Below are 14,278 nucleotides of genomic sequence, written 5' to 3' on the forward strand. Positions count from 1 at the left end.
GCAGATTAGCTAAATGTTGCAGCTTTGGTCCTGTTGCATAACTTCGAATAGATTTCTTAAATGCGTCATAGCTTACTGCATGTCCCACACCAAATCAAAGCTTTTATAATTTAAAACAAATAACAGAATACAAAGCTCACCACTGTAAATTTATGGGAAATGGCAATATGGTCTACGAGAATGTTTTTCAATTAAATAAATAATGCCTTAAAAAAAACAGAGGATACACCAGTAGTGCACTTCCTCAAACCCGGATCACTCTTGCCTTAGCTCATTAGCAGTAAATGTAAGGATTTGGACAAATATTTTTTTCACAAGTCCTGCAAGCTGTCCCAAGTACTCTGATTTACAAATTCTGCATCTGTTTGAAATGTGACACTATCTCATCTGACCCTCAATGTCACTAATCCATGCTGTCATCCTTTAGACGCTGCAGGAGCTGTTGGAGTTCAGACATTTAATTAATCCAGTTGACATTTTTATGTTTTGAGGCTTTTGCATTTCAAGGAGAACATTTGGAAAGGTTTGTAAGTAGATCAGTGCTGACAGGTCAGTATTGACTCCTTTCCCTTCATTCTTTGTTTATAGAGAATAACTTTGTTTTAAAGGACTGGCTTAGGCTGGATATGAAAGCTGTTCATAATGTCCTTCCTGAATCATAGCATTTACTGCTTGTAAAGAACATGGCCTGGATTCTAAGTTGCCCTGTATTGATTCGTAAAGGGGAGAGGAGGAGTTATGGTTTTTCTGTCTACACCTCCACACAATATCCTGCAGAATTCCTAAAGGTTCCCTACCCCTGAGAACTTATTTTCTAAGACTACAGAGTGAAAAATGAGCGCTCTTTTCTGCAAATGTGAATTCTATTATGTTTGTGGAAGGAGAGTAAGTCTATGTATCTATCAGCAGATGGTGACTGAAGGCAACTCTGGTAGGATAACAGAATATTATTTCAGATATGGTCTACCATAGATCAGTCATCTGATGGATGTGTTTTGATTCTTTTTTTTTTTAAGCTGACCTGTAATTGTATTCATTACAGAATTTGAGCTTTTATTTTTTCATTATATATTACTGACTTTTTGACTCAGCCATCAGTTATAATAAATTTATTTATTATTTATTTACAGTATTTATATTCTGCCCTTCTCACCCCAAAGGGGACTCAGGGCAGATCACAATGTACATATATATGGCAAACATTCAATACCATTAAACAAACAACACACCGACAGACACAGAGGCTATTTCACTTTCCAGCTTCTGGCTTTGTGAGGGTATGCTCGATTCTGGCCACAGGAGGAGCTGCTGCTTCATCACCCACTGTGATGAGTCCTTTTGATGGAGTACTTCCTCATCCAGCATGCACACTGCTGGATGTTTTCATGGTGTTGTAAATTAGTTAAATTAGCCTCCCTGCATAAGCGGTCTCTAAATTTTCCTACTTGACCGATGCAACTGTCTTTCAGGTTGCTTAGGTAAACAACGAGCTGGGCATTTAACAGTCGGGCACTCAATCCGACTCGGGCTTTGAACTCACCACATCTCAGTCAGTAGTGATTTATTGCAGCAGGCTACTAACCAGCTGCCTGACCTGTGAATGTGGCATAGTCACTATAACGTAGGGGTGTGTGTGTGTGTGTGTGTGTGTGTGTGTGAACATTAAGTAAAGGTTACTATGTTTATTGCTTGGGAGATTCTGTCCCCTTTGCATTAAAACGTATGTATCATGTGTGAAAACTTCTAAGGCACATGCTATAGACCAGTTGTTCTCAACTTGTGGGTCCCCAGGTGTTTTGGCCTTCAACTCCCAGAAATCCCAACCAGTTTACCAGCTATTGGGATTTCTGGGAATTGAAGGTCAAAACATCTGGGGACCCACAGGTTGAGAACCACTGCTGTAGACCAATGATGTCCAACCTTTGGTCCTCCAGGTGTTTTGGATATGAGCTCCCAAAATTCCTACAAACTGGCCAGGGCTTCTAGGACCATATGTTGGACATAATTACTGTGGACTAAAAGCATTTCAATTAATCTGTGCTTGATAGTAACTTTAGCAGACCAACTAAACTGACTTCTTCTGAGATGCATACACTTTAATCTGTGTAACTGTTTAAATACTTTTTACAATTACTGTAACAATGCAAGCTGCAATGGCCAAGGATATACTCTTCGTGTGGCATTGCTGCGCCATAAAACTGGGATTCTGAAAACTGTAGACTAAAAGGTAACATTTCCAATTTTCTCCCTTTCACTCACATACACAGACATCTTCGTTTGCATTTTTAAAAATAAAATATTGTATTCAGTTTTCAAAAATATTTTATAATCTCTGAAATATTTTTCAGATTATGTAACAGTTTCACATCTGCAAGTACAAAAATATAAATTGATGTGGTTTTCCTGTGTAATGTTTTACCTGATACACAAGTCTCTAACAGAATCAAATAATTAAGGAACTTTTTAAACAACCTTACAAAAAGCTTTGTTATATCTACAGTAGCTGCCTTTTTCATCAATTGGATAAAGGGAGCAAAGTTGTTATTTACACTTAGTATTTTCAGGTGCAGTTATTGGCTTGCTGTGTTAGGGAAGTAAATTATATTTATACTGCAGTTTAGCAAAGTCTTTAGATATTGTCTGAAGTCTGAAATTAGATAGACATCTTTCAGGAATGCCTCAGCTCTGATTTCCTCCATTGCCAGGGGACTGGACTATCTTCCAACTCTAGAGCTGTATTATATTATGCTGACTCAGAAGTACTATTAAATCATTCTTGCCAATAGAGAAGAGAAATCCCAAATAAAAGTAGTAATCCTTTTTTCTTACATGTCTTGATCTGACAGCATTGTAAATCAGTTTAATAAGAGAAAATAAACCTGAACAATAAAAAATACCAAACCACAACTATAACATATGTGTGAAATGAGGATAATTCTCCTGGGTATGAGGTCAGGGGAGGTGAAGGAAAAAAGGCCATCTGGATCACACATTCAACACTCCCTGCCAGGTGATCAATAGAGAAGTCCAGAAAGGAAGTGGTAAGAGAGCTTTTCTAAGCAGAGATAGTGTGAGGTGATGACAGCAGGCAATAACATGTGTGAATGGACAGAAAGGTTAAGGTAAAGGAGAACTGGATTGTAACTTTGGAAGGTTACTTCAAAATCTGTACCTTTAAAAGGCATAAAATGTTTGTATATGTGCACTTCATTAAGTGAGGAAAGTCAGATGCATTAATGGACTTTCAGTGAACATCAGTGAGACTGGTTTTCCTAACAGAAGTTTTATGGTTAGATTAAAGACAGTGCTTGTGTTAATACACAACATTATCCCCTTTCAATTAAAGAATACATTCAGTCTCGTATTTGTATAACCCATTTGCCCATTGTTTCAGGAAATATTTGAGAAGGCTATCCAAGCAATCTAGGGAACATTGAAATGATGGAAAATACACAGTAAAACGTGTGTGTGTGTGTGTGTGTGATAGTTTTAGATAGAATCCAAAAGTGTGGTTCCACTGTGATTCTCCATCTGTCAGTTGTATCTCCCTTCACTGCTTCAACCTTGCTTTCCCTCTACAACACAACACCTACTCTGAAGATCTGTGGAATCACCCTATACCAATTGTTGGTCATCATGGTAAGCTGTAAAGAAGAAGGGAGCGGAAAAAGTTCTAATACCTTGGCAATTCAGTACCAACACAATATTGGTCTGGGCCAGTGGTTCTCAACCTGGGGTCCCCAGATGTTTTTGGCATACAACTCCCAGAAATCCCAGCCAGTTTACCAGCTGTTAGGATTTCTGGGTGTTGAAGGCCAAAAACATCTGGGGACCCCAGGCTGAGAACCACTGGTCTAGGCTTTTCTAAGCATACACAGTACATGAGAAATGCATTTTAGATGACTGCTAATAAGGCAGTTGCAATAACTAATGTTTTAATAACAATTTTGGCTCATTTCACCTCTGTAAAGAATGCTTAGTTTTTGCAAACCAAATATATACGAACCTCTGAATTAATTCCAGCTAAATATACTGAACTTCAAATTTACTATGACACGGCAAAACTGGTTTTTGCATTTACAGCCATTACAGCTTCCATGAAAATGCATTGGAATATTATTTAGACAAACTACACAGAAAAATAAAGGAGCTATGTCACACTGAAATCCTGAATTATTTCAACAAGAAAACAAAATTGATCAATCTAACTGTAATGCAATTCTCATTCCACCAAAGTCAATGCATGCTTTGTTGTTCCAACTACAGCAGGAACAGGAACATGTACCTAGAAAGTCTTCTAAATAGTTAATCATAGTTAATCATTTTAATGCCTCAAAATTTAATAAACCAAGATAATATCTTTGTTGGCACTCCAAATCTTAGTAAATGGACTTGGAAATAAGTCAAACTTACTTTAAGTAATACTTATTTAGTCTATAGGTGAGAACCCAAGTTACATTGTTTTGTTAAACTTCAGCATACAGTCCTGTATGCTCCAGCTTACCAAATCAAGTGGGTTTAAGCATGTTTATTTCACTGCTGTATTGTGGTTCTTATGTTTTGAAAAGATGGAGTGTTTATTCTTCTTTTTTCCTAAAAAGAAACACATTAAAATGCCTTGACCTTCATGAACCGTGTGCTGCATCTCTTCACTATTTCTCATAATCACTAAGTTATTAAGTGTTATAATTCATTTGATCTAAAGAAGTCACTAGCAATCAAGACAACCATTCTTTGAAAGAATGTATTTCTCTCATCCACTAGTAGCAAACCAACAGGAGGTTGACAGCTGCCTGAGATTTTACAGGTACTTTTGAAGATTTAACTGTCTCAGGCAGATAAAATACACAATGATATATAGGCCCAATGGGTTAGGAATGCAGATCTTTTTAACTCTGTGGCTTATGAGAATAAAACTATTTTTACAGACAGAACATTTTTATTTGAAAAGAGAAAAAGATGATCACTATTTTGTTATAAAATGAGGTTGTAAAAAAAGAAAAGAAATTTAAGCATCAAGGAGTGCAGAAAACAATGGAACAAAAAATAAAAATGATCGAAGTGGTTCATGAAGCTAATTTTACTATTTTCCGTAAAACTAATAAAGATTCAGCATCGTAAATGGATTAACACCAATTTGCTTAACATTGCCCATCCTCCCTTGCCTTTTTCATCCTTATATTTCTTGTTAACTGTCTTCAAGTCAAGACTGACTTATGGTGACCCAATGAATAAAACAGACCTTCAAGATATACTTGGTACCTTCCAGACAGGCCTCAATTCTGGGAAGAACTAGTATTTTTATCCCAGTTCTTCTAGGGATTGAGGCCCCATACTTACTCCAAACCCCAGGCTTTCCGGGGAGGGGGGGGGGTGGCGACATGCCCTCCCAAATCAACCAGAGGTTGAACTGGGATGGCATGGAGCCAGCCCTACACATTTGCCCCCAAAACTTACATATGAGGCCTGGTTGCATGCTCTGGCCCCTCCACCGAAAGCTCCTGGCATGTCAAAATGATCTTTTGGGAAGTTGGGGAGGTTCCCTCCAATCCCTCCCCCAATCTCCCTCCCGATTTGTCATTTTCATGCACCAGGAGCTTTTGCTGGGAAACTTGAGCATGCAGCCAGGCCCCTCACATATGTTTTGAAGGTAAATGGGGAGCTGGGAGGGGAGTGTGGGGGTGCCATCCTGCTCCTTTGGGCTCTTGGAGCCCAAAGAACTGGTATTGCAGTGGGGATTAATCCCTAGGATCACAGAAGCACTCCCAGGTGTCAATTCCCACAGGGCCCACACCTGAAAAGATCCAGACCTTACATTAAGGTCCAGATCTTTCTAGGTGTTTTATTAATCTGGAGTAAACTGGGAAATCCCAGTTTACTTCAGATTAATTCAGGCTGGACGCCTTGGGTAAACCGGTGACAGGTCCTGTTTTTTGGAAGGGCCCCTATTCTCAACAGCTCTGCTCAAGTTTTGTAGACTCAGGGCCACTAGTTTTCCCGATTGATTTTATCCATCTGGAATGTGGATTTTCCCTTTCCTACTGTCTTCCATTTTACCAAGCATTATAGTGATGTTCCCTCTAGAGCAAGGTGGTACAATGGGCGAAATGCCTCCCTGTTTCCATTGGATTTTATCAGCATAATTTGGATACAATTTTTTTATTTATTACAATACTTATATCCCGCCCTTCTCAGGGCGTAGTTCATTCTCTTGTCATTTTAACAATTCCTTAAAATAGGTTCATATTACTCTGTCACAATTGTATGAATTTACACCAAGCATTCAATGTAGACTGCGTCTCAAACAATTCCTTTCCTCATTTCAAAAGCTTTTTCTGACATTTTTGTCAGTACACTGATCCACAAATATGGCCGTTTTCTATGATCCTCTGTTGAGTCCTAACCATCTATTTAAAAACCACAATTTCATTCCTTCCCAAGAAGAAGATTCTGTTTCAGCTTCACAATCTAAACTTTTATTCCAGTAATCAGTATTCAGTTCTAGTTACAGTCAGAATTGCAAACAGGACAAAACAAGTAAACAGCTTTAATTTTAACAGGTGGTCGCTAGAGATGGAAGTGATTAAGACTTATCAAACATATTAGGAAGCCAAATGATTAAGTGCACATGTTCTGTCATCTTCCTGCAAGTCCAATTTGTTTATGCAAAACTGAGCAGAATGTCATAGGAAGACTATTTGTTAACAAGTGCTTTGCATGTGAAATGCCAATCCTCACCCTTTTAAGTTGGAAACCAAACATCACTAAAACACTCAGCAGCTTGCCAATTATTTGAATATATGTAGTCTGTAGTAAATACAATGCTGCAGGGCATCTAGTTTGCTCTGGAAATATTTGTCTACTATGTACACTCAGATCTGCAAATAAGTATAAGTACTTCATATTAGATGACAATGATATACACAGACAGAGTCATGAGGACATAGTGATATTGAATCAAAGCACAACCAAAAGTAAAAGGGAAATAGAGCAGGGAACTGTATCCAAACAAGCCAAGCTAGATGCTGCATGTAGTCAACCTTGGTGTACAGAAGCTTTTGGCCAAGGGGTCCACCCAACTAGTTTTTTACCATCCGATTATTGAAAAGTATCATATGTATAAGTAAAGGTAAGGTTTTCCCCTGACGTTAAGTCCAGTCATGTCTGACTCTGGGGGTTGGTGCTAATCTCCATTACTAAGCCGAAGAGCCGGCGTTGTCCGTAGACACCTCCAAGGTCATGTGGCCGGCATGACTGCATGGAGCACTGTATATTCCCCATAATTCCTCAGCAACTTCAAACATTATATTTATCCTATGGGAATAATGCCAAGGTAGAAAGAAGAGATTACTATGTACTGCCTGAAATGCAGAATGTCTGGTCCTTTTGTTAATCCTATGCATCAAACAAACCAAGTATGATATAGTAAACATGTCACATGAAATATGAGTTATTTTGTGCAAACACAAGGGTTCCGTGTTTTTTTTCCCATTAGGCTCATTATGCGTTGTTTTTAAAACTTAATGTTACAATGTAAACTAAAAAACACCAGAAAACGTGAAAAGTGCACACACATCAATAAACAGTCTACTTTCATTAATTAAATAATTTCACAAATGTCGGGCAAAAATTCATTTTAATAGGCGATAAATCTGTTGTCCTTAAATAGTACCAATAAAGAAATATGTATGATGAAATAGTGCAATTCAAACACCCAGGAAAAGTTGGCATCTCAATTATAATGCTGTACCTGTATGACTCCGAATATGTACTCTCAGTGTTCCATTGCTTGCAAACTTCTGTCCACAGTATGGACAAATTTTCTCCTTTTCCCCTGTGTGAGTCTATAAAAAGGAATGAGACATAAAGATTTAATTTGATTGCAAAATGAGAACAGAAAATAATATACTCACTTTCCCTATTCCAAGAGCCTAATTGGTTCACTATCTATTGCTGAGTAAACTATAAATTCACATTTTAAGAGTTTGATAATGGTAGTACTTTAAGACCACACTATAAAATTCCTTCAATAATTTTGCCACTCCTTCCAATAAACTTGGGTATCTAGTATAACTACTAATAGAATTATTCTTTTATTCCTCAAGTGATTTAGCTCATGAAGATTTAATTAATCTTTACTGCCTCTTGAAAATCTTGGGGATAGAAGCAGTGTCTTACTTGCATATTGTACTAAAGTATATAATACATTCAGAATAGTTGGCACTAATTTTTATTTCTTATCAATAACTTTAAGTTCTATAAAATAAGACCATAACTTAATGTTTGGAATAGTATCTAGCTGTATTAATATCATTGAGTAAAATTGCAAAGCATGCAAAACATTTTCCAAAAGAAAAATTGGATTTTGAAGTTATACAGCATAATGTTGGCTTGTCATGTAACATGGACTGCAATTCACAGTAAATTATAATAAGAACAATCTACACAAAACTAATTAAATTCCAGCTCCTTGTTTAAATAGGAAGGTTAAATGCAAACTGAATTTGACAATCAAGTACAGAAGTATATATCAAACTGTTTATTTGTAAGTGCCTGGAATGGCATTTAGTGATGTCCACTGAAAAGTCCAGAGAATGGCTGATCAGCAGCAATTGTATGTAAGCTAGAATCCACATTGAAGCAAAGACAGCTCTGTCATGGTTCTTTCCACAGTAAGACACAACAAATGTGCCTACAAAGAAAGATAAAGCACAAGACCTACAACCCATCCTTGAGCACAATTTTGGAAGTTAATATCACTTGAACAGAGACTTTGGCTTCCATTGTAATTCAATACAGTTAACTAATTTTCATGACAAATATGTAGTTAGGGATTCCTCTTCTTCAGAAGAGGAAGGGGAGCAGGAAAGTCTTCATGAATCTGAGAGTGAGTTCGAATTGGAGGAGGAAGCTTTGCAAGTACCCTCATTCCAGGAGAGGCGAAAGGAAACAGAGCAGAGACCTTGTTCAGCTAGATTAGCAGCCAGAAATGCAGCTGAGTAATTAGGAACTGCCCTAGCAGCTGTGAAGGGTCTCAGAGCTATAAAAGCAGAAGCAGATGCAACCAGCTCTTGCTGGTAACTAACTGACTCTAATGCCTTCACTTCTCTCTCCTTGTGCCTGCTTCAAGTCTGGATTTATTGCTTTTTCTTTGTCTGAAGTAAGACTACTGTATGATTTGGGAGTTTACCAAGAGACTGTGTTTGCCCTATGACTTCCTTGTTTCTTTTTGCATTATTCCATTGAATGTGCTATACTTTATGTTTGCTAAAGTAAAGCAGTTTTCCTTTACTTACCACAATGTGTTAAGGCTGTTCTTGAAGGACAAAACTGGACGCATGTAACTGTTAGTAGTTTAATACAAAAATGTAAGTTTCCATGTCATCTAGGTAAGGTGGCAGAGGATATGACCTTCTCAAGGTTTCCAATTACAATAATTCCTACCACTGATTCCTCTATCACAAGTGGATAAACTCTTGTCAATATTTATTCTATTTATCGAAAGTCAAGGTTTACAGAGGGAGGGAAGCCAATATTGACTTATCTTACCTTATCAAATGCAACAGCACACAACCATAATGAAATCAAAGTTAAGACAAATAAAAACCAGTCAATACTCCAATCTTAAGACTATAATTTGTCATAAGAGGGCATACAACTTGCAATGGCTTTAGAATATCAAAGAGATAAGCATTTTGAATATCATGCTATGCATTTGGAATGGCTGACTATTTTAATCAGTAAAAAAAGACTATTTTAATCAGTGACTTCTTTTACCATTTCACAGCCATCTATGGCCCCGATTCAGAGAATGGTTAACGACATAATATTATGAGGCAGTATTGGTGTTTTCTCCTCTCCACGAAAGGTCATATCAGACAGATAGTGACAAGTTTTATAAATGATCTATAACTGTCACAGATCAGTCCTTCAGATATTGTTGGACCTCCAGATAATTACAATAGGGAATATGTAGGCCTAACTAATATCATCATCAGCTAGCAATGATGGAAGCTACATTCTAAGAAGGGGTATAACCTCCCAACCCATCTTCAATACTCGTATAACAGAGCATTGGGTAGAAACACTAGATGCCTGAAATAAAGTTTTGGATTCTAACATGCAGTAGTCTAAGAGATTTAGGATAATCCACAGAGTTACACACATTCATTAGGAACACTGTTTGAAGGCATAAATGGCATATAGACAAATTGAACTTTAGAAACTTTATTTCAAATGAGATCACATGGGTAAGATTACTGAACTGCTTGTTCCATGGATGATTTTAGAGCATTACATTTGATCTTATTTAAAACAGACTGTAATTCTCATATTTGCCAGGAAAACCTGTATTTGTTATAACGTTATACACTCAACACTCCAAAGTGAAATCCTTTAACTTGCATAGTGTGCATGACGAATTCCTTTATGTTAGTTCCTGTAAATTGTATAGTATTTCAGAACATAGCAAGCCAATACAACTTTCAACTCTCTGACTCTAGGGAACTCATGCTAAATTTTTGTGGATTAAGACAAGTTTGTTTAGAAATATTATACACTAGTTAATGATTATATTGACAGATTCTATGAAAAATCTACTAACATACTCTAAAAGAACACATTGGCAGCAATTCCTAAACAAATGAATTATAAAATGAAAGTATTTGTATTTTTCTGCTATATAAATAAACCATTAAATCTTACAAAAATGTAAGTGGAACATTAGAAATGCTTTCATAAAAGATTTTTTGATTTCATTCACTGTACAGATAGAGAAATGATATAGGCTAAAAGGTTAAACACAACTGGATGTGAGAATATGTATATTCTTCAAGAGTGCTCCACCTGCATAACATTCTAAAAAGATATTTATTTAAATTTTCATCCACCCAAGAAAAAAAATTATCAGCATGCAATGAAAAAAATTAAAAGAATAAAATAGGGAACATTTTCATTGTTGGAAATGTCTTGAGAAAACAGTAGCAATAGGATTAAGAGATCTTCAGTGACACAAAGGTCCCTTGTCTTCCTTTTAGCTATGTAGCTATGCTTTCATGTAGCGTTTTTGAGTGAAGAGGCCACCAGCCATGTATCTTGTTTTCAAACGGTGCTGCACTTTAATATTCCCCCCCCCCCCCCATTTTTTAGGTTTTTAGTGTTTTAACGTGATCGGTTCCTTGTTCTCCCCTGCCCATCTCTATTTTACTCATGGGCTTTACTCAGAGTTTTGCACTAATCACCTTCTGGACCTAGCAACTGATGTCTAGGTTTTAATAATTATGTTGTTTTATAACTATGTTATTATATTGTGTTTTAAATTTATGGACTGTTTTTCTTATGTAAGCCGCCCCAAATGCCTTCGGGGAGATGGAGGTGGGGTACAAGAATAAAGTTGTTGTTGTTGTTGTTGTTGTTGTTATTATTATTATTATTATGTATCCTGTTGTTTTTATTATGAACCTTCAAGTCATTTCCTACGAAGGCAAACATATCACGGTTTTAAATAAGATTTGTTCAGAGGGAGAGTTGCCTTTGCCTCCATCTAAAGCAGTGGTGTCAAAATTGTGGTCCTCCATGTGTTTTGGACTTCAACTCCCAGAATTCCTGACCATTGGATAAGTTAACTAGGGCTTCTGAGAGTTGGAGTCCAAAACACCTGGAGGGTCACAAGTTTGACACTTCTGAAAAGTCTAGAGAATGTGACTTGCCCAAGGTCACCCAATGTGTTTCCATGACTGGTTTCTTTACTTACTTTTTTATGACTCTTAAGTACAGAGGGTGTCACGAAGGCTTTGTCACACAAATCACATTTATATTTCTTATGCCCATCATGAACAACTTGTATATGAACGTTCAGTGTGTCCTTCCTTTTGAATGTAGCATCACAGTGATCACATTTAAAGGTTCTTTCACCTAAGTAAAAGGAAAGAGTATTAATATATTAATAATGAAATTGTCATAACTTCTATTACAGTGCTAATGCATGTTTATAAATATACTAGCTGTGCCCGGCCACGCGTTACTGTGGCGAAGTATGATGGTATGGGAAATAAAGTATTGAGGAATTGGTGGTAGTTAAGGTAAAGGTTTTCCCCTGATATTAAGTCCAGTCGTGTCTGACTCTAGGGGTTGGTGCTTATCTCCATTTCTAAGCTGAAGAGCCGGCGTTGTCCGTAGACACCTCCAAGGTCATGTGGCCACTGGCATGACTGCATGGAGCGCCGTTACCTTCCCACCAGAGCTGTACCTATTCATCTACTTACATTTGCATGTTTTCGAACTTCTGGGTTGGCAGAAGCTGGGGCTAACAGTAGGGGCTCACCCCGTTCCCCCAATTCGAACCTGCGACCTTTTGGTCCGCAAGTTCAGCAGCTCAGCGCTTTAACACATTGCGCCATCAGGGGATATTATTTCCTAAAGCTTGTGAATATACAATATTTCTGATTGTTCCTTTTTTTGTCTGTTGGAGGCAAGTATGACTGCTGCAATTAGCCAAAATGATTAGCATGTAATGGCCTTTCAGCTTTAAAGCCTGGCTGCTTCCTCCATGGAGAATTTTTTTGTTGGGAGGTGTTAGCTGGCCCTGATTGTTTCCTGTCTGGAATTCCCTTGTTTTCAGAGTTGTTCTTTGCGATATTTTATGTGCTTCTACTGTCTATGTAGATGAAGAAGTACCCATATGCAGTGCTTGAGCGCACATACTCAAAAAAAAAAAAAAAAGGCTGTGGCCCTCATAAATCAGAGGATTTGCCAGACTTTGGTGATGAGAATACTTTGTTGGGCTGGCTCTGACTGTTTCCCATCTGGAATTTCCCTGTTTTCAGAGTGTTGTTCTTTATTTAGTGTTCTAATTTTAGAGATGGTATTGTTCTGTTTTATTATACCACAGTAATTTTTGCATATTCTGATTTTAGTGTTTATGAATACTTGGAGCCAGATTGTGTTCATTTTCACAGTTCACAGCAACACAACAATAATAGTATTAATAATGATAGTAATAATAATGACTTTGGTAATACACACTGCTTCTCTCCCTTCTCAGCTTCCTTTTTGGAAGAATCCTTTCTTGGGAGGTGTTAGCTGGCCCTGATTGTTTCCTTTCTGGAATTCCCAATTTCCCTGATTTCAGAGTGTTGCTCTTTATTTACTGTCCTGGTTTTAGAGATTATATTGTTCTGTATTATTATGTCACAGTAATTATTACACATTATATTTATAATCTTATATTATCTGCTTAGAACTGGATTATATGAGGCCCCTTTTACACAGCTGTTTAAAATCCACATTGAACTGGATTATATGGTAGTGTAGACTCAAGATAATCCAGTTCTAAGCAGATACTGTGGATTATATTCTGGGTAATATAGCTGTGTGAGACGGCCTTGAGTCTACACTGCCATATAATCCAGTTCAAATAAGATAATCTGTATTTTATAGGCAGTGTGGATCAGTCTTAAGTGCCTGTCCCCTGGGCGCCATCTTGGCTGAGGGAGTTGTTAGGATATGAAGGGGGGCGGGGCCTAAAGACAGCCCGGGGGGGGGGGGGGCAGCTAAAGGCAGCAAAGCCTACCTTTCTAACTGGCAATTAAGGGGAGAAAGGCTCATTCTCTGTAATTTGACTATTTTTCTAGGTTTTTTTTTTGAAGTAAAAACACAGACCAGATGACTATGTCTTTTGTTGCCAAATTTGGTGTGATTTGCTCCAGTAATTTTGTTGTTTAAGTTAAGGGGGAAATGGTCAGAACATTTTTATATATATAGATAGTACTGATTAACACAATGGAGACAGCTAGATAGAATGAAGAATTCCTTTACACCTCAGGATGCAACAAAAAAGACACTTTTAAAAATGTTCTTTGCCTCCAATACTCATTGAATCATGTAGAAATAAGAGTTGCTCTCAAGATGATATTTGGCATGCAGTCTCACTACTGTAGTTGTTCTTTAAAGATGCCTTTCTATCACATGTTTGGATATGTACTCTAGAAACTAACATGCCATGAGCTATCTTAGGGCCCTTCCACATAGCCATATAACTGTCACGACCCAGGCTGCAGAGCACCAATAACCATACACAGAGGCCAGAATCTAACTAATATCTTTATTGAAGGAATATATAAAGTTAATAAAAGCAAGTGTATGAAATAGTCCAGAAATAGACCTTTCAGGAAAGGTCAAAATTAGTCCAAAGAAACAATGTCCAATATGAAATATTAAGGTCCAAAGTTGTAATCCAATAACCGAAACACTCACTTTGCCAGGCAAAGTGAGGGGAGAT

At 37.4% G+C, this 14,278-nt stretch overlaps 1 protein-coding gene across 4 annotated transcripts in view; it reads right to left on the reverse strand.

Annotated features, from left to right (window-relative positions):
• Nucleotides 1-14,278, reverse strand: part of prdm5 (PR/SET domain 5) — a 113,522-nt gene that overhangs the window by 25,476 nt on the left and 73,768 nt on the right. For all 4 annotated transcript variants that reach the window (XM_016994111.2, XM_062983586.1, XM_062983585.1 and 1 more), the window contains 2 exons: nucleotides 11,753-11,913; nucleotides 7,751-7,844 (listed from right to left, as the gene is read on the reverse strand). In XM_016994111.2, coding sequence (XP_016849600.2) covers nucleotides 7,751-7,844; nucleotides 11,753-11,913 — 255 coding nt within the window. The remainder of the gene's footprint in view (nucleotides 1-7,750; nucleotides 7,845-11,752; nucleotides 11,914-14,278) is intronic.

This window comes from Anolis carolinensis, chromosome 5 (genome assembly GCF_035594765.1).
Source record: "Anolis carolinensis isolate JA03-04 chromosome 5, rAnoCar3.1.pri, whole genome shotgun sequence".
Lineage (NCBI taxonomy): Eukaryota > Metazoa > Chordata > Lepidosauria > Squamata > Dactyloidae > Anolis > Anolis carolinensis.